The sequence below is a fragment of the Sorex fumeus genome, unplaced genomic scaffold, assembly GCF_029834395.1.
Source record: "Sorex fumeus unplaced genomic scaffold, SorFum_2.1 ptg000124l, whole genome shotgun sequence".
Classification (NCBI taxonomy): Eukaryota; Metazoa; Chordata; class Mammalia; order Eulipotyphla; family Soricidae; genus Sorex; species Sorex fumeus.
This window is the reverse complement of record NW_026606181.1, coordinates 263,612-291,208: the sequence shown is the minus strand read 5'-3', so window position 1 is coordinate 291,208 and position 27,597 is coordinate 263,612. Positions and strand designations below refer to the sequence as shown.

General features: G+C 45.3%; 1 protein-coding gene across 1 annotated transcript in view; it reads right to left on the bottom strand.

Annotated features, from left to right (window-relative positions):
• ZNF451 (zinc finger protein 451) overlaps nucleotides 1-27,597 on the bottom strand; it is an 83,800-nt gene that overhangs the window by 25,415 nt on the left and 30,788 nt on the right. The window contains exons 5-11 of the mRNA XM_056137380.1: nucleotides 26,655-26,766; nucleotides 25,191-25,341; nucleotides 21,943-22,069; nucleotides 12,750-12,903; nucleotides 11,761-11,908; nucleotides 4,808-6,414; nucleotides 804-944 (exon numbers count right to left, since the gene is read on the bottom strand). Coding sequence (XP_055993355.1) covers nucleotides 804-944; nucleotides 4,808-6,414; nucleotides 11,761-11,908; nucleotides 12,750-12,903; nucleotides 21,943-22,069; nucleotides 25,191-25,341; nucleotides 26,655-26,766 — 2,440 coding nt within the window. The remainder of the gene's footprint in view (nucleotides 1-803; nucleotides 945-4,807; nucleotides 6,415-11,760; nucleotides 11,909-12,749; nucleotides 12,904-21,942; nucleotides 22,070-25,190; nucleotides 25,342-26,654; nucleotides 26,767-27,597) is intronic.

The window sequence follows — 27,597 nt, the reverse complement described above, 5'->3', positions numbered from 1 at the left end:
GGTCTCATTCTCCTAACCCTGAAAAAGCCTTGAATATGGCACTTTAAAAAAAAAAAATCTCAGGGCTAGGACGAAGAAGACGTTACTGGCACCTGCTCGAGGCAATGACGAACAACAGGGTGGTCGTGATCGTGATATATTATATAGAATATATGCATATTATCTTCAACAACATGTTAGTGATCTCTTATAGAAGGGCTTAGTGGTCCCTGGGTGAAATACAACCATCTTCACACACTTCCTCGAAGGAAACTTTTTTTGGATCACTCTCAACGGTTTATTCAGAACAAACAATACAAAACGCGAATTATTTCACTTCTGCCTTGGGGCAGAGGTTGGGGTTCGGGATAGAAACATCCCAAGCATGGTGGTGGGAAGGTGTCATGGTGCTAGGATTGCTGTTCGAATATTAAATATAATCCGATATTGTGAACTACTTTACAAAAAGAACGCAGTAAAATGAACTCTAGTACTATTAATACTATTTACATGTTCTACTCAGGAAAGTTCAGGAGTGCTCCTTTCAAAGTCAGCCATTTATTTATTTTTTTTTTCCCTCTTTGGGTCACACCCAGTGATGCTCAGGGTTACTCCTGGCTGTGCACTCAGGAATTACTCCTGGTGGTAGTCAGGGGACCATATGGGACGCCGGGGATTGAACCCAGGTCGGCCGTGTGCAAGGCAAACGCCCTACCCGCTGTGCTATCGCTCCGACCCCAGTCAGCCATTTCTTAAGGGAAAAGTAAACAGAGTAAATCTCAAAAGTTTTCCTTATTAACCTCATCCTGATCTTCCCTCATTACCTTGAAAGCCCCAAATAAATGTTCCTTGGTTAAGATGTCCTGGGAGATGACCAAAGAAGTTCGACCAGTTATCAAAATCTACAAAGACTATATGAGTCATGGTTCGCAGGTAATCCAAATCTGGGAGCTCAACTTCTTCATCTGAGAGGAGAGAAAAAATTCACATCAATTCATTAATAATGAAAAATATTCTTACAAAAGCATTATTCCTGCATGCATTAGCCCCATCTAAACATTCCCATGAAATCCAAATGTGTTCCTAACACAAAATGTTTAAATCAGATTCAAAACTTGGAGTATGTACCTGTCCTCAACATCAGCCACTTGACCTACACTTTTTGGGGTAAGGGTGGAGGGGTGTCTGGGCCCCACCCTGCAGAACTCAGGGCTTATTTCTGACTCTGAAGCTCAGTGACCATTCCTGACGGGGCTTAGGAACCCGATGGCACGGACTGAACCTAGGTAGGCCGCGTGGAAGACGAGCACGCTATCTGTACTCTCCTCTCGCCAGCCCTGTCACCCCTTTCTTAAAAAAAAGTCACGGGAAGGGGGCTCGGGGAATGGTGGGACATACACTCCGGTGATATTCAGGGCTTATTCCAGGCTCAGAACTTACTCCAAGCTCTGTGCTCAGGAATTCCTGTAGAGGGTCCCGAAGTTCAAGCCCAGCTGGATGCCAACAAGGCAAGTGTCTTAGGTACTATACAATCTCTCCAGTCTCAGGGGGAAATTTTTTTTTTTAAAGCAACGTATTGGAAAAAAAAAAAAAGCAGAGGAACCAGACAGCCAATTTAAGCTATATCTTGTATCAAAAAAAAAAAAAAAAACTCAGGGTACCTTTTAAAAAGGTTCTCTCTCTACCAGAATTTCCTTCTTTTCCTACTCTGGGCTGATTCATTAGTAGCCTCTAGCTCTGTGGGTAAACGCCTCAGAATGAAAATGAGATTCGGTATGGCCTTTCTGTTCAGTGGTGCATATATCAACAGTTTTCATTCCGCCTAAGAGCACCTTCAGATTACTGCCATCCTCTCCCATCGACCAGCACCCACTTTCCTGTATATTTTCTTAAAATATGTATTTAGGAACAAGAACACAGAAGAACAAAGAACAAGGAACATAAAGCACAAACACTTTTTTTTTTTTTTTTTTGCGCTTTTTGGGTCACACCAGGCAATGCTCAGGGGTTGCTCCTGGCTCATGCACTCAGGAATCACTCCTGGCGGTGCTCGGGGGACCCTACGGGATGCTGAGAATCAAACCCGGGTCGGCCGCGTGCAAGGCAAACGCCCTCCCCGCTGGGCTATTGCTCCAGTCCCACAAACACTTTTTAAAAAAAGCACAAAAGCATATGAGGAACATAAAACAATGTGGCCACTGTCTCCCTGCTTGGCGTAGAGTCAAGTGAGTGTGTCACTTAATCGTTTCTCGTACAAAATGTGGCGCCACTAAACCTCTGATGATGAGAGCTACATGTGCTCTCCAGGCTCTATGCCACAAAGCTTCCTTGAATTGCAGGTACCCCTAACTGAATAGAGGGGGATCGAGGGGGTAGCGAAAACATTGCAAGGGTAAAAGGTTTCTGAGCGTTGGAGGTCCAAAAATTAGGAACCAGGGAGACAGAACAGCGCTTGCCTTCCACGTGGCAGACCCAAGTTCAATCCCAGGACCCCAACTGGTCTCCTGAGCGCTGCTAGGTTGTGGCCAAAAAAAAAAAAATTCAAAATCAAACGTGTAATGAATTCGAGGTTTCTGGCAATGCACAGTCATGCTGCACTTTTTAACAAAAAGGGGTCTCGTATGGGTAGAGTTTAAGAAGCCCTGCTGCGGAGCAAGCATAGAAAATTGCAACGGTTCATTAAAATACCTGTAGTCAAAATGTTCACATAGTCTCATTGTTTCCATTCTACATCACAGGTTAGCAAGTTAAGATTCATTAAAAAGGGGGCTGGAGCAATAGCACAGCGGGTAGGGTGTTTGCCTTGCATGCGGCTGACCCGGGTTCGATTCCCAGCATCCCACATGGTCCCCTGAGCACCGCCAGGGGTAATTCCTGAGCGCAGAGTCAGGAGTAATCCCTGTGCATTGCAGGGTGTGACCCAAAAAGCAAAAAAAAAAAAAAAAAAAGCCTTAAAAAGTACAAAATTCCTCTTCTAAATAAAATAAAAATACACTCCCTAAACTCAAGAAAAGGTGACCCATATCTCAGTCCCAACTCCCATGGTTTCTTCTTACCACCAGTAGCTACTTCTAATTGTTACTTTAGATGAAACTCTTGACTCCAAGAAAATTTTAACAAAAATAAACAAACTCTGGGGCCAGTGAGAGAGCGGGGGGGGGGGGGGGCAGCAGGCTCGCATGGTCTGCAGGCATAGGGCTCTGAGTTCCACCGTGGCACGAGACCCCCCTAGTAGAATTCCTGTTGATCCCCGGGCATATCCCGGGGCCCTTGCACTAAGCTAGATGACCTACAGATATTCAGTTGGAAAAATGTCCATAGGGATGGATCTGAGCCCCCCTTGAGCACCTAAAAAATACACAAATTCTGAGTGACCATTCAGATTTTTCTTTTTTATAAAATAAGGCCAAAAAAAAAAAAACCACACAAAAAAGAAACAAGTAAAAATAAAAAATAAAATAAGGCCAAAATACAAACTGAAAGAGTTTACTTGGGGCCCTGCAGACCGGCGTCATCCCTGGTGCAGCAAGGGTGACGGCCCAGGAGCTGCACCGTTTGTGAGCCTGGCCATTCCGCCATCTGGGATCCCGGGCAAGGGGTTTCCCGCTGCACCAGCCACAGCCCGGTGTAACACAACACAACACAGAGTGTGAGCCCTGGTGAGAAGCACCACTTAAAAAGAAGTGGGACCACAGGCAGGCAAGCATTTACTTGTCGAAGGACTAAGATGACCCCGAGTGGGCTCCACTGTGACTCTTGTACCTCGACTCTGGGTGCAAGGCCCGGTGAGCACTGCGCCAGCACCCAAACTAAAAGCACCACCACCTTCACTGAGCGTCACAACTAGACGGGTGACCCTGGGTAAGCACTACGGAGAAAACTGGGCGGGCCCCAAAGCCTGGTGTCTGTGTGGTCCCCACCCATCCAACAACATCGCTGATCACAACCTCAGTGACAAAGAGAGGAGGAGAGGAAACTTTTTTTTTGCTTTTTGGGTCACACCCGGCGATGCTCAGGGGTTACTCCTGGCTCATGCACTCAGGAATTACTCCTGGCGGTGCTCAGGGGACCCTATGGGATGCTGGGTATTGAACCCGGGTTAGCCATGCTGGATGCGTGCAAGGCAAACGCCCTACCCGCTGTGCTATCGCTCCAGCCCGGAAACCTTAAAAAAAAAAAAAAAAAAGAATTCAACTGATTTATCTTATTCATGAATATAAAGCTAAATCAAAAAAGTTAAAACTTGGGATGTCCAGGATGATTTTTGAATCTAACTTTTAGAAAGGGTCATCTATTTCCTCATCTCTCAAAATCTGTTTTCTGTAAAAAAAAAAAAAGTTCTCTGAAATAGGGACTATTTATGGCAACATATACTCTGAACCTAAAACTTAAAGAGTGGCTGGATAAAAAAATAAATAAAACCAGAAATCACTAAGATGTACAGACAGACTGTGATGATAACTATGGTACCACACGGCTACATTTTGTGCTTGAAAACCGAACCGTCAGCTTTCCCAAAAATGAGGGCTTCCACGGCCACAGTACACAAACTTTCCAAGTCAGCGTAAGAAATCTGCAAAGATATTAGAGATGCAGTGCCAGAAACTGCAAAGACCTTAGAGTCGCAGTGCCAGAAACTGCAAAGACCTTAGAGTCGCAGTGCCAGAAACTGCAAAGACCTTAGAGTCGCAGTGCCAGAAACTGCAAAGACCTTAGAGTCGCAGTGCCAGAAACTGCAAAGACATTAGAGTCGCAGTGCCAGAAACTGCAAAGATCTTAGAGTCGCGGTGCCAGAAACTGCAAAGACCTTAGAGTCGCAGTGCCATACCTATATTCTGAGCGCTGGAGTCATTCTCGGTCCCCTGCTCCGCGTCCGCATGCTTCGGGTGGTTCGCCGTGGGTTTTGGCTTTCTCTCTGGGCGCGAGCCCCCGGCAGCAAACTTGTACGGGCTGGTTTTCTCAGCCCCGAAAGGAGGCAGGCCGGGCTCCTGGAGGAAGCAGTGCTTCTTGTGGAAGTGCTGCTGGGCGCTGTCGGGATCGTGGAACGACTTCGTGCAGGTGCCGCACTTGAGGACGTACCTCTGCTCCTCCGCCTCGCGTGCGCCTCCCGCGTGCGCCTGGTGGACGTGCGTGTTCATGTCGACGACGCTCTGGGCCGTGGCCGGGCAGGCGCTGCAGCGAAACCACAGCTTCCCCGTTTCCAGCAGGGTCTGCAGGCACCGACCGTGATCTTCCCTGCGGTTCCCTTTGCAGACGTAGGTCTCGTGGCACCCGCAGCTTAACCGCTGGCTGCTCTCCACGACCGAAAAATCACTCTCCGTCTTGATGGACGTCTCCATTTTTTCGGGCACGAAGACGTAGTCGGCACTGTGGCACTTCTGATAGTGGCTCAGGAAGGCGTCTTCCACGTTAAAGAGGAGGTCGCAGAGGCCACAGAAAGACTTGATCTTTATGTCGTTATCGTGCTCGTCCTGGCAATGCCGACACAGGGTCTCTCTCTTGTGGAAAGTCTTCCTGCAGTGGGCGCAGCTGTACCGGTGGAACTGGTGACTCGCCAAGGACGCGCAGTGCTGTCTCACACTCTCCTGGGACTCGAACATGTCCTCACAGATGCGGCACTGCCACCTACCTCTGGGAGGGCTGTTCCCGGGGGACTGATCGGCGATGGTGATGACGGAAATGGAATTGTCATCGGTCGTGTGGCTCGCCCACGGCGCAGAGGAGGAGGGCACCGTTTCACTCTCGACCTCGTCTGTCTCATAAAAATATCTGTGTCCGCTGTGAAATTCTGTCACGTGAGCCATGATCGTGTCCTTCCTCATTAACTCCCTTTTGCACGTCCGACACCAAAAATGAAAGTTGTTCAAGTGCGCCCCTCCGTGAAACCGGCTCATGTGCAAACGGATGACCCCGGAATCTTCGCACACCTTCCCGCAGACCACACATTTGTAGCACATTGTGTTTGCCGAGAAAACATGCTTTTCGACTGCCTCTTCACTGGGGAATCGTTGGTTACACTCACAGAACCAAGTCTGAACGACTGATTTCTCCTTCTGGGCACAAAGCGGACCGACCTGGCTCTTGTCGTCCAGATTCATCTTCTTCCTCGGAATGCCGCTACCGTCCTGCGCGTTAAAATCCTGAACAGGCATCGCTCTTTTAAGTGATGAAAATTTCGATCGCCCGAGCGACGGGTGCAAGCCTGAAGGAGAGTTATTCCCTTCGTGGCTGTGGCAGTAAAGTAAGATGGATTCTTCCACCGAGTTAATAACGCGGATGCTGTGTCCTGAATTCTGCTTGTGACTCTGGGTGCTGGTTTCGTCCACAAAGACTTGGTTGCAATCTGGACAATAACCTCTAAAGATAAATTTCTCCACGACCTGGACGATGCTCTTCTCAGCAATAGCTACAGGACCAGCATTTCGACAACGAACTCTAAATTCGGGAGGAAGGGAAAAAAAAATAAAACTCCGTAAGAATTTTCCAAATGTGGGCTCTCATGTGTAGGAAGTATCAAATAAACAATGCGTGCAGAAGCACTTAGGACATTTTTAAAGATACAGGCGTCACAATACTCAGCACCTCAAACTACTACTACCTACGTTTTATCTGAGTCTAACACATACACAGAGGATAAAACTAGAATCAAAAAAAATTTTTTTTAAATAAGAAACCCTTCAGAAAACTTAAAACAGGATCAACTGAAATGACAGAAGAGACTACTCTATGGCAATTAGACTGCGGGGCAGAACACCATGGTTTCCAAGAGTCTTGAAAACCCAGTTCGATCCTTTAAGAACTGATTCACTTGACGTCAGGAATATGCCCTCGACATAACAGCTTTTGTCCTAAAGAACCAGGTTCGATTAAAATGACACACTATTCCAAGGGTGATTAGAGGTCGCCCCAAAAGCCTCTATCCCTCTCGGAAAGACTGGCAAGCTACCGAGAGTATTCCGCCCGCACGGAAGAGCCTGGCAAGCTATCCGCTGTGTATTCGATATGCCAAAACCAGTAACTACAACTGGTCTCATTCACTGAGACGTTACTGGAGCCCGCGCGAGCAAATCGACGACTAACGGGAAGTTAAGTGATTAAGTAATTAAGTGACTATTCCAGAAGTAGCTACGCTCTGGGGTCGGAGTGACAGCACAGCAGGTAAGGTGTTCGCCTTGCCTATGGCAGCCCTGGGTTCGATCTCCAGCACCCCACATGGTCCCCAAACCGAGCCAAGAGTGACTCCTGAGCGTAGAGCCCGAAATAAGCCCTGAGCATTGCTGGGTGTGTCCCTCGCCCACACCCCCCCCAAAAAAAACTGCTTCAAACTGTCTTTCCTTTACTATTATAAAGTCCAAAGAGAATAAACCTGTTGGCAGTCATCTATTTTAAGAGCAAAAAAGTATGATCTTTAATTACAGCGGAATTAAGTTGGACACAAATCATTGAGAACTCCATAATTTTGATGGTCACAGTCACGGTCCGCCTGATGTTCATCAATTTGCTCGAGCGGGCCCAGTAACGTCTCCATTGGAGACTTTGTTGTTCCTGTGTCTGGCATATCGAATACTCTCGGTAGCTTGCCGGGCTCTCCGAGAGGGGCGGAGGAATCGAACTCGGGTCGGCCATGTTGGCCGCTTGTAAGGCGAACGCCCTACCCGCTGTGCTATCGCTCCAGCCCATAATTTTGACAAATTCTTAAATTTTTGTTTTTTGGGGGGCCACACCCAGCAGTATTCTGGGTCTACTCCTGGTTCTGTGCTCAGGGGTCACTCCTGATGGGTTTGCAGAACCACAGGGGTGTCAGGGACTGAACCATGGGTCACCTTTGTGCACCAGGCAAGTAAGTGCCCTACCTCCCCACTGTACTATTGCTCTAGCCCCAAGTCTTTAATCTTCATAAGTTGATACGATCACGATCACGATCATCCTGTTGTTCGTTGATTGCCTCGAGCAGGCCCCAGTAACGTCTCCTTCACCCTAGCCCTGAGGTTTTAAAGTGCCATATTCAAGGCTCTTTCAGGGCTAGGAGAATGAGACCCATCATTGTTACTGGTATTTGGCATATTGGGTACGCCACGGGGAGTTTGCCAGACTCTGCCGTGTGGGCAGGTGACATTCGGTAGCCTGCCAGGTGGTTCCAAGTAAGAATGAGATAATAAGTTGACAGACTTCTAATTAATATATGGTTCAAATAAAAAATCAATAGGAAAAAGATAAGAACAAATACTTAGTTTTTTTGGTTTGGGTTACGGTACTGAAATCTACCCAGCTCTACTCTTGGGGGCCATGTGGTATAGGGCATTAAACCTGGACCTCCTGCATGGAGTAAGGCCTTCCGATGAGCGATCGCGGCAACCCAAAAGAAAGAATATTCTTTAACTGAATGGAAATTGAAAAACCTATCAAACTGTGATGCAGGAAAATCAAGGACCAGAGGTTTAAATCGAGGCCTGGAGGTCTAAATGTTTACACAGAAGAGGCCCACAGTTAACCTAAGGTTCTCCCTAAAAAAAGAGAGAGGGGCACTGGAATCCTTGATGGGGGTACACTGAGGATTAGTGCGGTGATGGGACTAAGCGCATGATAATTCATTAGTAACTGAAAACCACGGGACTTCATTCAATGCACAGACAGAAAATGTAATAATATTAAAAATAAGGGGATGAGGGGAGGGGAGGGGAACGGAGGGGAGAGAAAGCAAGAGCCAGGGACGAGGGTCCGTGGTACCGTGCCAGCCGTGCAGACCTAAGGCTCAAGGACTGTTCCCCGGCACAGTCCCACAATGCCAACTGTGACCCTGGCTGCACCCCTGTCTCGATCCCAGGTAACCACAGCAAGTGTGAGGTCTCCAGAGCACTGCAAACAAGTGTGCAACGCCCCAAGGAATGCAACCAAGCCCACAACCCTGGATAGCACATCAGTGAGAATAAAAGAAAGGCCAGGGGGAAACGATAAGCAACTTGATTCCAAAGTCTGACTAGCATAAATCAACAGACTGAAAAATACACACACACACATAAACACACACACACACACACACACACACACACAGCATTCACCAATGAAATCGAAATCTGCTTTTTTTAAAGATTTTTAAAAAAACGTTTCAAGTAGATTATAAACATGAACACTTTTCATTTCTTTGTCTTGGCCCATACCTGGCGATGCTCAGGGCTCAGTCCTGGCAGGCTCAGGGGCTGGGGATCGAACCCGGGTCAGCCACATGTGAGGCAAACACCCTACACTCCCAGGTGTACACTCGCTCTAGCCCCAGGAACAGTTTTTTAAAAACAAATTTTAAGAAAATGAAATAAAAATATATATCCCTGAAGCAAGAATAAGTAATAATTTTTCAAATAGGGCAGAGAAAACATTACCACGAAAGGAGAAAATAAAAGTATGCCTCATGAGAAATAAGACTTAACGCTTCTGCTGAGTCCTGAAGAGATGGAGGCGACTGTCTTGCAAACGGCAAGCCCCGCTCAATCTCCAGCACCACGGAGGGTCCGCCCAGCACCACCAGGAGCTAACTCCTGAGCACTGAGTCAAGAGTAATCCCTGAGCACTGTCCAGTAAGCGACCCTCACCGAACAAAAAAAGCTTCTGTTCGTCAAAATGCATAAGAATATGAATATACATAGTCTAGACAGGGAGAAAATCCATCCAGAATCTGACATGCATCTGACAAAGGATCTGCACCGAGCAAACATGAAGGACTGTACCCGACTATTCAAAATGGAAAACAGGGCCCGAGACAGAGCACAGGAGTCCAAGTGTTTTTGCCTTCCCCGTGGCCAGTTACTGGTTCAACAATCCCTGGCTCTGCAGCAGATCTGCCGACCTCTGCCAGGAGTGATCCCTGAGCGCAGAGTGAAAAATAAGCCCTGAACACTGCTGGGGATGGTTCCAAACATGAAGAAAAAATAATAATAATAATAAAATAAAATAAAAAGGCACACAAGTCCAATTTTATTTTTGGGTTTTTTGGTTTTTTTTTTTTTGTTGTTTTTTAATTTTTGGGACACACCCGGGCATGCTCAGGCTCTGCACTCAGTAATTACCCCCGGTGCAAAGATCATCTGGGATGCCAGGGATCGAGCCCAGACTGGCAGCATGCAAGGCAAACGCCCTACCTGCTGTACAGGCACCCACGAATACAAATTTTTTTTTTTTTTTGCTTTTTGGGTCACACTCGGCAATGCACAGGGGTCACTGCTGGCTCTGCACTCAGGAGTCCCTCCTGGCGGTGCTCGGGGGACCATATGGGATGCTGGGAATCGAACCCGGGTCGGCCGCGTGCAGGGCAAACGCCCTACCCGCTGTGCTATCGCGCCAGCCCCACGAATCCAATTTTTAAAAGTGAAACTGAACCGATGTTTCACAGATGCTACAGATGAAAATACACCAGCAGACACTCAAAAGCTAAAATAATCTACCCCAAGAGCCCAAAACCAATGTTTGCATTCCTACGTTCACTGCTACGCTCGGCACGATAGTCAAGATCTTGGAACCAGCACAAGTGCTCAAGAGCAGCTGAGTGGAGAAAGGAACTCTGGTGTATCTAACATAACGGAATACTAGTCACTTATACAGATAAAATGAAGTCCCAGAGTGCACTGCCACATGGAGGGAACAGAGGTCATCGTGACAGTGGTCAGAGAGGGAACGCATACACACTGAGCTTGACCGTCCTGTTTTTATCCGTCTGGGGAATCCATTTTATTTGAAGGTTGCAGGAAACAAGCGTTCTATTTGAATAAACGCAGTTGCTCCATTTAGAAGGTACAAGTTTTTCACTTAATGCATTTTTTATTTACAGCAACTTTTTTTTTAACACGTTCAATTTTTTGGCAGAGGTGAGGGGGGTGTTCCACACCCCATGGTGCTCAGGGATCACTCCTGGCAGGCTTAGGGGACCATCCAGGGTGCTGGGGATTGAACCTGGGTTGGCTGCGTGCAAGGCAAATGTCCTACCTGCTGTACTATGGATCCAGCTCCTTAAGGCATTCTTAAGAAGTAACAGGTGAAAAGAGAACTAAGAGAGATCACCTAAGTGTATCCTCTAAGTGTAAAGCCCAGGCTTTCTGGAAATCAAGATTTATGAAACATAAATATAACAAAATTTCACAAGATAAGCAAATTTCTAATTTCTAGTGGATATTAAAAGAGCATTACTTTTTTAATATACAGAAATTTTTTTTAAAGAGTTTATTATTTACAGATAGAGGAGTATTTATGAATAAATGATGTAATACCTAGGATTTGCTTCAAAGCAGAATTTTTGGAGAGGGAATTATCAGAACTAGAATGAGTGCCCTGTGTTGTTCACTACCAAAGGTGATGATGAAAGGTACATCACTATCATATTACTTTCCTTTTGTATAGAGACGGATAATTTCTACTATAAAGATTTTAACATGTTAAACTGGAACCTCTTGATAATCCGGAGATTTGACTTCCATTAAAATTTAATCTTTCATTATGTATGATACCTTTCATTCTGGATGACTTAAAATCAAAGTTTAATTTTAACTCCTCAGGAAAACAAACACAGAGCTTAGGAACTAATTTTGCATTCACAATCAGAGCAATATATCAACTTCTTCTAACCTCTAACCTCTTTCACTATGCTAACTTTGGTTAGTTTCCAGGCAAACGCACATTCTCATTTTAAAAGGAAAGAGACTATCAAGGCACAAAATAGGCATTAAACTCCCCTCTCCCTGGTAAAGAACCGACCAGGAGAGATTCCCTTCAAGCCAAGGCCAGACCTATACAAACCTGAAATGGGCCGTGAGCTCCATGTGGGAACACAACGTCTGGTGGCAGGCAACACACTTCACTTGGAATGAGACGTCTTTGCACAGGGAGATCAAAAGCTTTTTGGCAAAAGATGGAAATGATACTGGATGTGCCATGCCCCTGTTATCTGAAAGAAAAAATAGACCATAACCTGCAGAGCCATTTGACTAGAGTGGCCCAATCTTTCTCCCCTTTGACTTTCTCAGTATCAGCAGGAGTAAATCAAGATAGCAAATTTGTGTGGCAAAAAGCTGAGGGGAATAATTTTCTATTTTCTAGTGCAAAGGATGTTAAACTTACAAAATAAAAATTGAGTCTTAACTTTGGCGCTTTGGGTGGTGGGAGCACAGCAACTTTGTACACCCAAAACATAAATTATTATTATTGTAACTGTACTATTATAGTACACTTCTATTACTGTCGCTGTACTTCGACTATCCAAAAAAAAAATTAAAGTTGAGCTTTATAGCAAAAAAAGACACCCAAATTTCCAGACATCCTGGATATAGAAAAACAATAACCTAAATATGTTTTCTTTCCAAGTTTCTCATAAAAGAAACTTTATGAGTTTATTATCTGGAAAAATAGACCGTAAGTCATGTACTGATAAGGACTGAGAATCTTTATTTATTTATTTTTTCCTTTTTGGGTCACACCCGGTGATGCTCAGGGGTTACTCCTGGCTCATGCACTCAGGAATTGCTCCTGGCGGTGCTCGGGGGACCATATGGGATGCTGGGAATCGAACTCGGGCTGGCCATGTTGGCTGCGTACAAGGCAAACGCCCTACCCGCTGTGCTATCGCTCCAGCCCCAAGAGAATCTTTATTTTTGAAAATATAAACTGAGATAGAAAAGCTTCTGTGGCTCTCAAAGTGTAACGTCAAGTAACGTCAAGAATTAAAGTGTGAAAAACCAACAACGGTTCAAGCAACTTAATAATTTTCAGCAGAAAAAGAGTCAACATACCACCCAGCTGAAAACTCTGATGAAAATGATTCTTTCCAGACATATGCTTCAAGCACTCATCATTGCTGCTAAAAAGAAGAAAGCAAGTTGGGCACGCAAAACACTGAACAATCTGAGGAAGCAGGTTGTTTTTATGTCCGTCATTTGCAGCTTCCTAAAACATAAGGCAAATCTGTATTACTGACAGCTGAAAATCAATATTCAATTGCTCCAACTTAACTTTCAGTTTTCCATTTATTTGGGATATCCTGGTTCGGGGGCCAAAGCCATTTAGTAAAGCTCGGGGAGCTGCCCAGAAGTGCTCAGCAGACCTGGCAGGGCTTGGTGATCAAACCCGCGCCCCCCGCCCGTAGGCAACGCATGCATTCCAGCACTTTCTGCCCTCTCTCCAGATCCTCATCTGAAACCACATCCTGTGGTGAGACAACAACTGCCTCAGACTTCTGTGTCATGTTTTAACCTTAAAACCCGGAGTGAACTTTTATCATCAAAGAAGACCTAAATGTGAGTTCTTCTTTCTCTCAAAAACACACCGCGGAGGGCCAGAGCAATAGTACAGCTGCCTTGCAGCAGCTGACCCGGGTTCGATCCCTGGTGTCGCACACGGTCCCCCTCCCCCCCCCAGCACTGCCAGGAGTGATTCCTGAGTGCAGAGCCAGGAGCAACCCCTGAAACAGTACAGTGAGTAGGACACTTGCCTTGCACAGAGTCGACCCAGGTTCGATCCCCGGCATCCCATATGCCCCCCCCCCCAGCCATCCAAGAGTAAGTCCTTGGCTCCCCACAACTTATTCCTTTGTTAAACTGTGGTCATTTTTCTGGTAACACATTTGTTTTCTCTGTATTTCCCAATTGGCTTGTATCTAGTATCTACACGCAACATCACCAACTTTCTCAAACACTTTATTTACCTATTTTATTTCTAGCATACAAATGTTTTCTTCACCCATGCTCATGTATAGAAATTGCGAAATAAACATACGTAGTAGATTGCCATTGTTTTGTCATATATGGTTGTCCTACAGACTCTTGGAGCGATAGCACAGGGGTAGGGCGTCTGCCTTGCACACAGCCAACATGGCCGACCCGAGTTCGATTCCTCCTCCCCTCTCGGAGAGCCCGGCAAGCTACCGAGAGTATTCGATATGCCAGACACAGTAACAACAAAATCTCCAATGGAGACGTTACTGGGCCCACTCAGGCAAATTGACGATCAATGGGAGGGCCTTTACCTTACCTTACCTTTAAGCATCTACTGATTTTTATTTGATAAAACTTTCAAACTTTGATATGGTCAAAGGACATTTTTTTTTTGGCATCGAGGTTTCCAAATTCTATCCTCCTCTATGCCAAAATCATAAATAAATTTTTACTTAGGTGTTTATATGCAATTTTATACATAGGTAAATGCATAATCGAACATCATAATAGTCTATACGGTAACAGCCTTAAAAGTTACATAGCACTGTCCTCCCATTGTTCATCGATTTGCTCCAGCGGGCACCAGTAACGTCTCCATTGTGAGGCTTGCTGTTACTGTGTTTGGCATACCAAATACGCCACAGGGAGCTTTCCAGGCTCTGCCATGTGGGCGGGATACTCTAGGTAGCTTGCCAGGCTCTCCGAGAGGGGCGGAGGAATCGAACCCGGATTGGCTGCGAGCAAGGCAAACACCCTACCCATTGTGCTATCGCTCCAGGCCTGAAAGTTACATAATAATTCCAAAATTTCCTTAACATTATAGAATCAGAATGGTCTATGCTGCTCATGAGAAAAGAAAGGCGGCACAGGAAGTTTACACATCTAAAGAGCACATCAAGCACGTCAAGTTTAAAACGCACTTTTCTGTTCAATCATTAATTCCATCAAGACGTATTTTCACAATTTATGTATAGACTGGTATGTCATTAAAATTACAATGCCCTGAACAAACTCACCTAAAAGAGAGTCCTGCCACTTAAATTCAACTTTGTACCTCTGGTTGTAAATTTTATGGTCTTTCCAATACTTTCCAACTCATTTTAATCTGATGAGTGACATACAGAGGATATTCCCTAGAGATTTGCTTTTCTTTAGAAGGCCTTAAATGATAAATGCACTGTTTACTGTTCACCAAATTGTACAAATGGTCTCCTACCCAAAGAATAAACTAAAATAATAATTTGTGTTCAGTCATGGGTTTTATAAGGATTTAATATAAAGCCTGCTTACAACTGTGCTCAGTAGAGTGAAATATGATTCTATATAAAATTATATAGTACTGTGACTACTGCAAAAGTAGCACATATTTGGAAATACCTCCTACAAACTGGGTTAAGAAATGGGGAATAGAATGTCCATTAAGTTAAAAAACAAAAGAAAACAAAACAAAAAACCGGGACAGAGAGTGAAGAGCCAGGAGTAACCACTTGGTGTGGCCCAAAACCAAAAACAAAAGAACCACAACCAGATCTGATTTTAAACCCACCGGGACGGCCTTTTTTCCCCCACTGTTGTTAGGGTCACCTCCAGTGGCGCCTTGGGAAGCCAACGGTTGCCAAGGAGAGACCTCACGCGTGCTAAGTGCGTGTTCCTCCACCATTTGATCTGCATCTTCCGTCCCTGAGAGAGCAATTTTATAAGACTGTAAACTAGTCTAATAAGACGGCTCTTGTTCTCTAAAGCCAGCAACTTTACTCCCGTTCCCATTCCAGAGAACAGAGATGGGAGCCAACAGGTCAAGGCCCCACAGCGACGGGCAGTGTCTACACCCTGGGAGAATGCTCCAACTCCGCCCCTTCACGTTCAGATGGAGCAGCTCCACTGGCTGGATGCCCCTTTGAAGGTACCTCCCTGGGCCCACCTGGCACAATCTGGAGAGCAGCAGGGGCAGCACCTGTTCCTGGAGGAGGTGCCCTGGCGGTAAGCAGGCGATTTTATGGGTAAAGGCCGGCAATGCCGAGGAGAATCCACGTCGCCTGCTGATGGAAAGTCAAGTGACAGTGTACTGGGGAAGTCTGGGAGGCAGTTCGTATAAAAATTAAGTAGGTTTCTTTAACCAGTCATCTGTTTTCGGGCATTCGGGTTTGTTTTTTTTTCTCCAGATTTTGGCTATTGTGAACAGTGCAGCAATGAACATAGAAGTGCAGATGTCATTTCAAAACTTTGGTACATCTACAGAATGGAGTACTACGCAGCTGAAAGGATGAAGTCATGAAATTTGCATACAAGTGGTACTACATGGAAAGCATCATGCTAAGCGAAATGAGTCAGAAAGAGAGGGACAGACATAGAAAGATTGCATTCATCTGGAAGATAAAGTAACAAAATAGGAGACTAACACCCAAGAATAGCCGAGATAAGTACCAGGAGGATGACTCCATGGCTTTGAGGCCAGCCGCACATGCTAGGGGCAAAGGCAGCTCAGATAGAGAAGGGAGCACCAAGTAAAGGGTGTTGGGAAGATCCTCCCAGGATGGGAGATGCATGCTGAAAGTAGTCTATAGACCGAACATGATTTCCGCCCAATGTCTCTTCTGCAGACCACAGCACCCAAAAGGAGAGATAGAACAAAAGGGAATGCCCTGCCACAGAGGCAGGGTGGGATGAGGGGGGGATGGGGGATGGAGGGTTACTGGGATCAGTGGTGGTGGAGAATGGGCACTGGTGGAGGGATGGGTACTCGATCACTGTATAACTGAAACCCAAGCACAAGAACTTGTAAGTCTACAACTGTATCGCATGGTGTTTCACTAATAAAAATTATAAAAAATAAATAAATAAAAACAAATTAAGTAGGGCTCAGCAGCCAGGGAGATAGGACAGCAGGCAGGGTGTTTGCCTTGCACACAGCCAACCCGGTGGATTCCCCAGCCTCACATATGGTCCCTTAAGCTGCCACTGGGTGTGGCCCCCCCAAAACTGAAATAAATAAGCAGGGGTCTGAGAAACAGTACAGGGGTTAAAGCCCAAACTGCCTTCCACCCCGATATGCAGTATGACAGTGTTTTCCTACACACAGTGGGCCGCAGCCCTGGTGGTCCCCCAAAGGTTGCTGGAGTGGCCTGGGTAATTCTTAGGCACCAGAGTGCCTGAGCAGAATCTGAACCTCGGACTGAACCTCCAGCTTGGCTCGTCAAGAATTATCAGGAAGGGTCCTGGTCTCCTGAGCACGGCTTGGGAGGCAGGGGAAAAATTCATGACCCAAAACTTACCTCATTAGAAAGGTGAAAAAAATATGTCTACACAAAGACTTGTAGGCTTGCTTATGATAGAAAAAAAAATGGAAAAGCTGATAAATTGAAAAAAGCAGAGATCCATGGGATGGAACATTTGTTGTTAGACAATAAGTTCAACGAGGTACTAATACGTGCCTTAAGAATGAGCCTTGACTTTGAGGACAGCCGCACACGCTAGGGGAAAAGGAAGCTCAGATAGAGAAGGGAGCACCAAATAAAGGATGTTGGGAAGATCTGCCCAGGATGGGAGATGCATGATGAGAGCAGACTGTAGACCGAATGGGCACTGGTGGAGGGATGGGTATTCGATCATTGTATAACTGAAACCCAAGCACAAAAATTTGTAAGTCTACACCTGTACCCCATGGTGTTTCACTAGTAAAAATTTAAGAAAAAAAAAAAGAATGAGTCTTGAAAGCAAATACATATGAAAGAATCTTGTCATAGAAGGCCATCTGTATGCCCCCATTTTCACACTATGGTTAGAAAATCGACAAGATAGGAAGTGGTTTACTGGTTACCCAGGGCTTGGGAGGATGTAAGAATGCAAGTTGTAACTAATTTCACTCTCAACATAGGACGCATGAGAACGCAGTCTTCTAGCGACCTCTTCTGGTTTATCTGAGATTGGCTATTATTACAAGCCGATTCCCACCAGTTCCTGTTCAAGTCCTCATGACAGACAATTCAAAAAACAAGTGACAAGAAGCATATATTGGGAATTACAGATCAGGACCTTAGAGCTTCATGCAGTATTATATTTTCCCTCAAGTCTTTATGTGACTACAATTCTATCTTCAAGACAAACGAAGCTGATATCCAGTCACTTGCTAAGAATGTACAGATCATAGAAGTGTCCAAGATATCCAGTCTGACACCACATCCTTTACTTTGCCATACATTTCCAAAAACTGTGTATCTATTTATTGATTTTAAGGGGGAGGGGCAGACGCGGCTGTGCTCGGGGCTCACTTCGGGCTCTGTGCTTAAGAATCACACCTGGCAGTGCTTGGCGGACCACATGTCGTGCTGGGCATCAAACCCAGGTCACCTATATGCAAAGCAAATGCCCTACTCACTATCCCTCTGATCCCAAGTATATCTTTACTTCCTGGAAAGAAGACAGAAGGGAAGATAGGCAGCTTGCAATGACTGATTTCCAGAAAAGAAAAGGGAAAAAAAGAGTAATGAAATAAGACATCTCATCAATTTCAGTAACATTAAAAGGGTCGATTTCAAAGGCGGCACAAGTAGCAGAGCACGTGGCAAACAAGAAGTCCCCAACCGCTGCCAACCCAAACATCCAACTGTCAAGACCACATTAAGCGGGGCTGGAGCGACAGCACAGCGGGTTGGGCGTTTGCCTTGCACACGGCCAACACGGGTTCGATCCTCAGCATCCTGGAAGGTTCCCCCGAGCACCGCCAGGAGTGATTCCTGAGTGCATGAGCCATGAGTAACCCCTGTGCATCACCAGGAGTGGCCCAAAAAGCAAAAACAAACAAACAAACAAATTACACCCCCCCCCCCAAAAAAAGGCCACATTAAGCTGTATGTCTCTAGGCCCCAGGGGCCTCCTGGGTACTGGTGGGTATGGACCCTAAAAAGAGAAATAAAATCCTGTGCTTTCCTTCAAATTATGCCCCTTTTGGAGTCCCAAAGATCATCCCCAAATTGAATGGTTTTTCAGAACTCACAGCCTCAGCACACAGTTCTACTCGGGGTTATAGCATCACGCCTACAGGTGCGCAGGGGTTGAGCCTGACTGTGCTCGGGAGCCCTGTGATTCTTGGGGCCAAATTCAGGCCTCCTGCATGCAAAGGCTTCTCTGCAGGCAGTCAGCCCACTGCTATGTCTCCTCTGATTCCAGGGGCTGTTTTATTTAAGTGAAATAATCATGGGGCCGGAGAGACAATACTGGGCTTAAGGCACTTGCCCTGCATGTAGCTGATCCCAGTTTGACTGGGTGTGGCCCAAAACCACCCTAAAAAAAAAAAAAAACAGGGCCCTGAGAGATAGAACAGTGGATAAGGCATTTGGCCTTGTACACAGGTGACGCAGGTTCGATCCCCAGTGGCACATCTGGTCCCTATGCCTGCCAGAAGTGGTCCCTGGGCGCAGAGCCAGGAGTAAGTCCGGGTCTGGCCCCCAAACAAAAGTAAGATAATAAAATAAAATCAACAGGGGAAGAAAGGAACATGAGGTAAAGTCTGGAAGGAAAACGAAGGATTCCGAGGGTCCTCTCTCAACCAAGTCCGACACCTCCCGCAGGGGACAATGCTAAGACTTTTATACTGTTATCTACCAGGGAGGTTTTATCCGGCGCTGGACATACTCTGCACAGCATGTACCAAGATCCCAGACTCCCGTGGAGATATCAGGCATCCAGCATACCTCCCGCTGTTAGCTCCACAGCTGTGGCCCCGAGCGCCACTCGTAGCAGAGCACAGGAGAAGTCCTCCCCGAATCCAGGTTCCCAATCACTCGCCAAAGGGCTGCTTGTGAGCAATACTTTTCTTTTTTTCCCAAACTCACACGTTGCAAGGCAAGTGCTCTACAACTAGGCTACATCTCCAGCGCGTGACCACGCCCAACCATCCAAGGCCCTTACCTCTTTCAGCATAGACCACTTCCCGTGTTAACCATTCTATTCAGATTCTTTAAACTTCCGTAGAATTCCATCACTTTCACTTTTCTTTATTTTTTTCCTGCTTTTTGGGGTCACACCCGGTGATGCACAGGGGTTACTCCTGGTACTGCACTCAGGAATTACCCCCGGCGGTGCTCAGGGGACCATATGGGATGCTGGGAATCGAACCCAGGTCAGCTGTGTGCAAGGCAAACGCCCTACCCGCTGTGCTATCGCCCCAGCCCCAATCACTTTTACTTTCATAGGATCTTTCAACTCTTCCACTATACCGTCAATTTCTCCAATATTTTTCTACACTTTCACTGAACTCCTATTTCACTTTTTTGCAGCACCACTAAGTTTTGCTCATTCTATACATCAGTTTCCTGTGTTAAAAAAAAAAATAACACTATCACGATCACGCTGTTGTTCACCGATTCACTCGAGCGGGCCCAGTAACGTCCCCATTCGTCCCTGTCACGTGCTAGTGTAGCCCGATGACATATTGGGGGCTCCTTCAGGATCAGGGGAATGACGACCATTCATTGTTACGGTTTTTGACATATCGAGTACGCCACGGTTAGCTTGCCGGGCTCTGTCGTGCGGGCGGGATAACCTCGGTAGCTTGCTGGGCTCTCCGAGAGGGATGGAAGCTTTTGGGGCGGCCTCTAATCACCTTTACAGGTGTTCCTAGTCAGGCATACAGGCGGGTACGATACTCTCAGTAGCCTGCCGGGTTTTCCTAAAAACATAATAGATTTCTCTTATACTTTAGTGGCTGATCAGCGTTGGAAGAGACAGATAAGTGATGAAAATGTGATAAAATCTGCCTTAGGATATACACCTGCTGGCCCACCACCCCAGCCTGAGGTCACTCCAGTGGTGCTCAGGGCTTACTCCTGGCTCTGTGCTCGCAAAGCACTCCTGGGGAGCTCGGAAGACCACGAGGAATGCCAGGGACCAAACCTGGGTTGGCCACACACAAGGCAAGCGCGCTACCCACTGCAGAATCTCTCCAGCCCCAAAAGAGGCGTTTTGACAACATTCTCTAACGTCAGAGCAGAAGAGGCACACATGCCTCCAAGCGTAAGCTTTTTGCTGTCTTGTTGTTTGGGCCACATGTAATCAATGAGCGATATCAATTTTCTGAAAATATAAATGGTGCAGAGTCGAAATGTGTTATTCTGGGGGCTCAGGAACTCCTCCCTCATTGCTCTCTGCTCAGGAATCCTGCCTCTTTACCGCTTGTGTCTCCTTGCTCAGAAAGCACAACCAGCAGTAGCTGAAGGACCGTAAGCACTGCTGGGGACCAAACCTGGGTCCGGCAAGCAGAAGGCAAGTCAGAGGCCTCAACACATGTACTCTCTCCCTGAACCAAGCTCACGGAAGTGTTAGCTACCTGTTGCCAATATGAAATCCAACGCTCTACCGACACTGTTTTTCAAGAGCCATTCTTATTAATATCTTCTGAAAGTATGATTTTAAGTAAAACTACCGCTCTATGTATCACTCAACAAACACATCCACTCAGCAAATATTCAAATAAGGCTATTCTTAGAGATTGTGAGACTATTTGACACTGTTTATAACCTAATTAACTTCAATTGCAACAGATAAAAAGGTTTAACAAAATAATAAATTTCAATGGCACACCCATCATATATTCATAAAACTGCTACCACTCATTGATTTAAAATATAAAAATATACCCACTGATTCAAATAGTTGAGCACTTATGCTTACAGCACACTATAATATTATTAACTTAAAATCTAAAAATGTTTTCATATCATTAACATTTAAGCATTTGTTTACAACATACTGCTTTAAACTAAAAAGAATCTTACATATTTAAACTTATATAAAAAATTTACTCCAATAAATAGGGTACATTAAAAATTTCAACAGCAGTTCTCTATGTAACTGACTTTTTTTAGTATTTAACATTTCCACAGGAAACGTCACATAATTAAAATTCTGTACTGTTAGTAAGTCATTAAAGATAATGTCAAGTAGATAAACACTAATTAGAGTTGTACATTACATAGGTTTGCATACACCAGAAATCAAGTCATATCCCTGGAGATTTAACATAACAAGTGTTACATCAGTCTGTTTCTTAATAGAGCAATCCTATAAAAAGAAAGATTATTGTGAGGAACACTGCTCCGTTATCAAGTTGACCTGCCCACAATAATTAAAAGTTCTAAACTATTTTACTCTTAGACAACCACAATTTGTATACTATTGCATCACTGGTGATGGGAACCTTAAGAGTAGCAACCTACACCCAACTCCACAGTTCTCTAGAAACAATACCAATCTTACAATAAGGACATGTTCTTACCGGAGCCAACAGGTGATCCCGATATTGCTGTTGAGTAACGAATTTTTTATTACATACTACACAAACAAAGGAACTAAAGAACGGTCCATGAAGTGTAATTGTTGGATCACAAGGAGAGTGATCAAACCTGTTGGCAAAAAAGAGATAATGTTAGGAAGTCTGTATTCTGGGAAACAATTAGGCTGCTGCTTCATTTAACCTAAAAATATTGTCCCGCGTGTGTCGAAGCGATATTACAGCAGGTAAGGTGCTTGCCTTGCACGCAGCAGACCCAAGATCAATCCCCAGCATCCCATACGGTCCCCAAGCATGCCAGGAGTGACTCCTGTGCACAGAACCAGAAGCCGGCCCTAATCACTGCCGGTGTGCCCCCCACACCTGATCCCCCAGAATCTTCCCTGGGCCAGGGAGACAATATGGCGGGTAGGGCATCTGCCTTACATGTGGTCAACCTGGGTTTGGTCCCAGCACCCTATATGGCCCCCGGAGTCCTCCAAGAGTGATCCCTGAGTACAGCGCCAGGGGTAAGTCCTGAGCACAGCTGGATGTGGCTCCAAACCCCACATAAGCACTCTAAAAACTTTATATTTATCTCAAAACCGTCAAAAAATAAAAGTGCATCCTAGTCAAGAACTACAGAGCAAGGCCAGTGACGCAGCTCAGAGGTAGCACACCTGCCTTGCCTGTGTGAGGCCTGTGTCTGTCCCTGGCATGAATAAAGAGGAGAGGAGTGGAGGAGGAGGAGGAAAGAGGGGGGAAGAGAGAAGGAATGGAGGAGGGAAAAAGGAAGAAGACGACGAGCAGAGCAGAGAGAACAAACACAAAATGGCTCCCATACTCCCCACAACCCTTTCAGACAACGCCCCCACAGCCCAATATTCCATAAAAGTACCCAAGATCCGATGTAATGGATAGAAGGAGGTCTCATTGTGGAATGGTGAAAAGCACAGAGACCGTAATTTTTCTTGGTTTCTTTACTATGAAATCCCAACTTTTTCCTTTCTTTTCTTTTTGGGCCAAGCCTGGCGGTGCTCAGAACTTATTCCCGGAAGTACTGAAGGGACCAGATGAGACGCTAGGAATTGAACCCAGTGTGCAAGGCAAGTGCCCTACCCATTGTACTATCGCTCCGGCTCCCTCGAATATTTTTACACGAACCACTGGAAGTCGGCATTATATCAAATTTCTGGCACACTTCTATTTCCTATAAATAGCTTTTCCTTCATTTAACCGTTAAACAAATTGGTGCCACTTTCAGTTGCTTTGAAGACTTTTTAAAAATAGATTTTAAAAGTAAGATATAATGTGCGCTATTGTGATATACGTAGAAAGAATACTGAAACTTCTTCTAAAAGCTTTCCTTGGCAGCCGAAGACATAAGTAGGATGAGAAAACTGAAAAAGATCATGGTTCAGAGGCCCAAGCTCTTACCTGTCATCTTTAAACGACGTAGAAAGGGGCTTTGTAGAGAAAATGTTTAATAGCTTTATTCTTAAGTTTATCATCTCTCTTTTCAATCGCTACTATTGAAAATTCAGTCAACTCTGGGGAGACGCCACTGCTGAGGCATCACAGGTCGGCCCCGTCTCTGGTCTGAGATCTCTGGCGCCTCCTTGGCATGGGGGTGGGCTGAGTCCCTACTGACAAAAGCACCAACATCACACCCCACCTGACCTCCAACTGGCACACAAATTGGGGGCTGAAGTGAGGGAACAGCAGGCAGGGCGCTTGCCTCACATGGACCAACCTGGATTCGATTCCCAGCACCCCCTCTGGTACCCTGAGCACTCCCAGGAGTGGTCCCTGAACTCAGAGCCAGAAGTAAGGGCTGAGCACTGGCAGGGTGGCCCAAACCACGCAAAAACAAAACCAAACCAAAAAACCCAAAACGGTTCATTAGCCAGCCCCACGACTAATCTCAGAGACACCAACTGCTCAACCATCCCAGCCCCACAGCCCCTGGAGAGCACGGCCACGTGACGTGCAGCTACACATCTCCAAATTTCACAGGACTGACAGTTCAGGCCACGGCAAATCAGATGGCAAAGCTGTGTAGAAACCCCTGAGCTCAATGATCGGGGGAGAAAAACACAAAACAAAACGAAACACAACGAAACACAACGAAACACAGAATGATCAATTAGCACCTAAGAGCCTAATAAATCCTCGGACAATGACTTTAGCAACACCATGGTGAGATACGTATCATAACAAGCAATATAACGCGCAAATTATTTTCTGTGCTTGTTAAGCTGGCAGGCTTTGTGGGGGGAGGGTGGCGAACGGAGGACAGTGCTGGTGGGACTGGTACCGGAACACTGAATACCTCAGACAACGGATCAAGGAGAACTTTATAAATCACAGTCTTTAAATAAAGATCCAAACATTAAAAAAAAAATAGTAAAGTAGGGGCTGGAGCGATAGCACAGTGAGTAGGGTGTTTGCCTTGCACGCGGCTGACCCGGGTTCGATTCCCAGCGTCCCATAGGGTCCCCCGAGCACCGCCAGGAGTAATTTCTGAGTGCAGAGCCAGGAGTGACCCCTGAGCATCGCCGGGTATGACTCAAAAAGGAAAAAAAATAGAAAGAAAAAAATAGTAAAGTAGTAAGATGCACCTCACAGAGTGTTCCTTCACTCTAAATTTTCCTATGTTTGGTTCACCTTTAGCAATTAATTTTATAAGGCCAAATTAGATTTCTTTAGGCTTAGAGAAAATACCCATGCTCTTTATCTCTGAAATTTACATTCTTTAAAACAGATCCAACTACATACAAATGCTCATCATCTATTCAGGATCTGAGCTATATTAAGAAAAAAATACATATTTAACGACGACAACACTTTTAAAGACAGGATGTTGGTGCTGGAGCGATAGCACAGCGGGTAGGGTGCTTGCCTCGCACGCGGCCGACCCGGGTTCGATTCCCAGCATCCCATAGGGTCCCCTGAGCACCGCCAGGAGTAATTCCTGAGTGCAGAGCCAGGAGTGACCCCTGTGCACCGCCGGGTGTGACCCAAAACGCAAAAAAAAATAATAATAATAATTAATTAAAAAAATAAAGACAAGATGTTACTATAAAATCTGACTTCATCACAAGCAACGTAAATTAGAAATAATCCAATCAAAACAGCATGAAACAATGAGTCAGGAAATATAAACTCACAATTGCAAAGACAAGAGTGTCACACTTTATGAAATTATTCTCCCTCTGTGGAATGTCATCACTCACTATCTGTAATATTCTTACCTTTTCAAATGTCCTAAGAGAAGGTGTCCGTTATCAAACTCCTTGTTACAGTGCATTATGGGACACGAAATAGGTCTCTCGGACACCCGCATTGGGCCTCCTCTTCGGAATGAGCTTCTGGCTCCAGAATTCAGAGCAGTTGTTTTTATTCCTGTATCATTGGGACATTGGAATATAAATTCTTAAGTCCTCTATGTATCTTTTAAGCCAGTACATAAAATTGATACTTGGATAAAAATTATAATGCATCATCAACCTAGTGTTCCAAATTGTAACTGTTTGCTTTCATTCAACTGTCACTACATTAATCATCTGAAATCAACTTTCCCCCCCCCAAAAAATAATAATAATAATTAATAAAAATAAAATCAACTTTCCACGTTTAACAGACCAAATACATTACGGAAGCAGCTGTTCTACAAAATCCTTTCTTCTCTTCATTCATATGCTGTCAAATTTTTCTTCTTTGGGCCACACCCGGCAGTGCTCAGGGGTTACTCCTGCGAGCACACTCAGGACTTACTCGAGGAATTATTCCTGGAATTACTCAGGTACCATCACTCTGGCGCCTCTGTTAGGGACCTTAAACCCATCGAGAATGAAATACTGCCTCGGTAAAAATACGACTGAACTGGAGGGGTCATGCTAAGCAAAATGGTTCTTAAGGAAGAGAGTCAAATACTACCTCGTGATTGGATTGACATGTGGGGTATAAGACAGCAAAGCGAGGAAAGAACAAAACCGGGTGAAAACGATCCCTGGGACACTAACAGCAGAAATGAGGTTACAGAAGAGGAGGACTCCAAAGGAAGAAAGGAGACCCCTCCAGTATGGTGGAGGCATATTAGTACTTTGATAGTCCGTGCACAATGGCAACATATATTTATGAGAGGAGTTAAACTATACCCCAGAACAGTACCGTGAAACAACATCAACTCAATTTAAAAAAATTAGCTCACACACACACACACACACACACACACACACACACACACACAGCAACTTTGAGTGGCATACAATGTAATATTTAGATGCTGGGTTATAATGATGCAGGTCTGAAACTCATACTCCATTATCATGTAATATCACGGTCCTTCTATCACGGTCCTCCCATTGTTCATCGATTTGCTCGAGCGGGCCCAGTAACGTCTCCATTTTTGAGACTTGTTGTTACTGTGTCTGGCATATCGAATACATCTCGGGGAGCTTGCCAGGCTCTGCCGTGCGGGCGAGATCCTCTCGGTAGCTTGCTGGGCTCTCCGAGAGGGGCGGAGGAATCGAACCCGGCTCGGCTGGGCTGGCTGCACACAAGGCAAATGCCCTACCACTGTGTTATCGCTCCACCCATCAAGTATTACTTGGCTAAATTTAAGTGTTTCGTGTACATGTTAGCAACAAATAAAACAGAATTTCTGTCTTAGGGAAGCGGGGTAACCTTAAAGTTACTGGACGTCTAAAGAATACCTGACATCTTTAGCCACTGGTCCACACACAGTCTTGCTGCTTCTGTGTCAGAATGTCCTCGAATAAATTCCAATTCTTGTAATCCATGAGCATGCTGAAAATCAATAGTTTCCTAAAGATATTAAGGGAAAAAAAATTCAATGCACCTATTATTACTAACTTGGTTTCCTAGAAAAAAAGTCTGAAACACCAATGATCAGAACATACCGACTGGACTTGATGACTAGAGCATCAAGAACTCGATCCCAAAATGGTGAGTCAAAACAAAGATTCATGCTCTGTGATACTGACACCAATATTTGATCTATATTTGCACAAAGTTTGTTATAATTTACATCTCTGACAACAGAGTAATGTTTAAGAAAATCATGATATTCAGTGCAAGTAATTAAAAATGCTACTAAAGAGGGTTGGAGAGATAGCAGAGCGGGCTGGGCGTTTGCCTTGCACGCGGCCGACCCGGGTTCGATTCCCAGCATCCCATAGGGTCCCCTGAGCACCGCCAGGAGTGACACCTGAGTGCAGAGCCAGGAGTAACCCCTGTGTATCGCCAGGTGTGACCCCAAAAAGCAAAATAAATAAATAAGTAAATTAAAAAACAAAAACTAAGGAGTCGGGAGATAGAACAGTGGGTAATGTGCTTGCTTTGCATTCAACAGACAGGAGTTCAATCCCCAGCATAGTACATGGCCCCCTGAACTCCACCGGAAGTGAGGCCTGAGCACAGAGCCAGGAGTAAGCCCTGAACATCACCAGGGGTTGTCTCCCTGGCCCCCCCAGAAACCACACAAGTGTAATCTATCCTCTACTAGACGACAAAAACATATAAATTCCTGTTAAAATAACCAATGTAATAAGGAATAAAAAACACAAATGTTACAATTATTTTTTTCAAAAGTGTTATCCCAACCAAAAGATCATCTCTAATGAAGATCATCCCTAA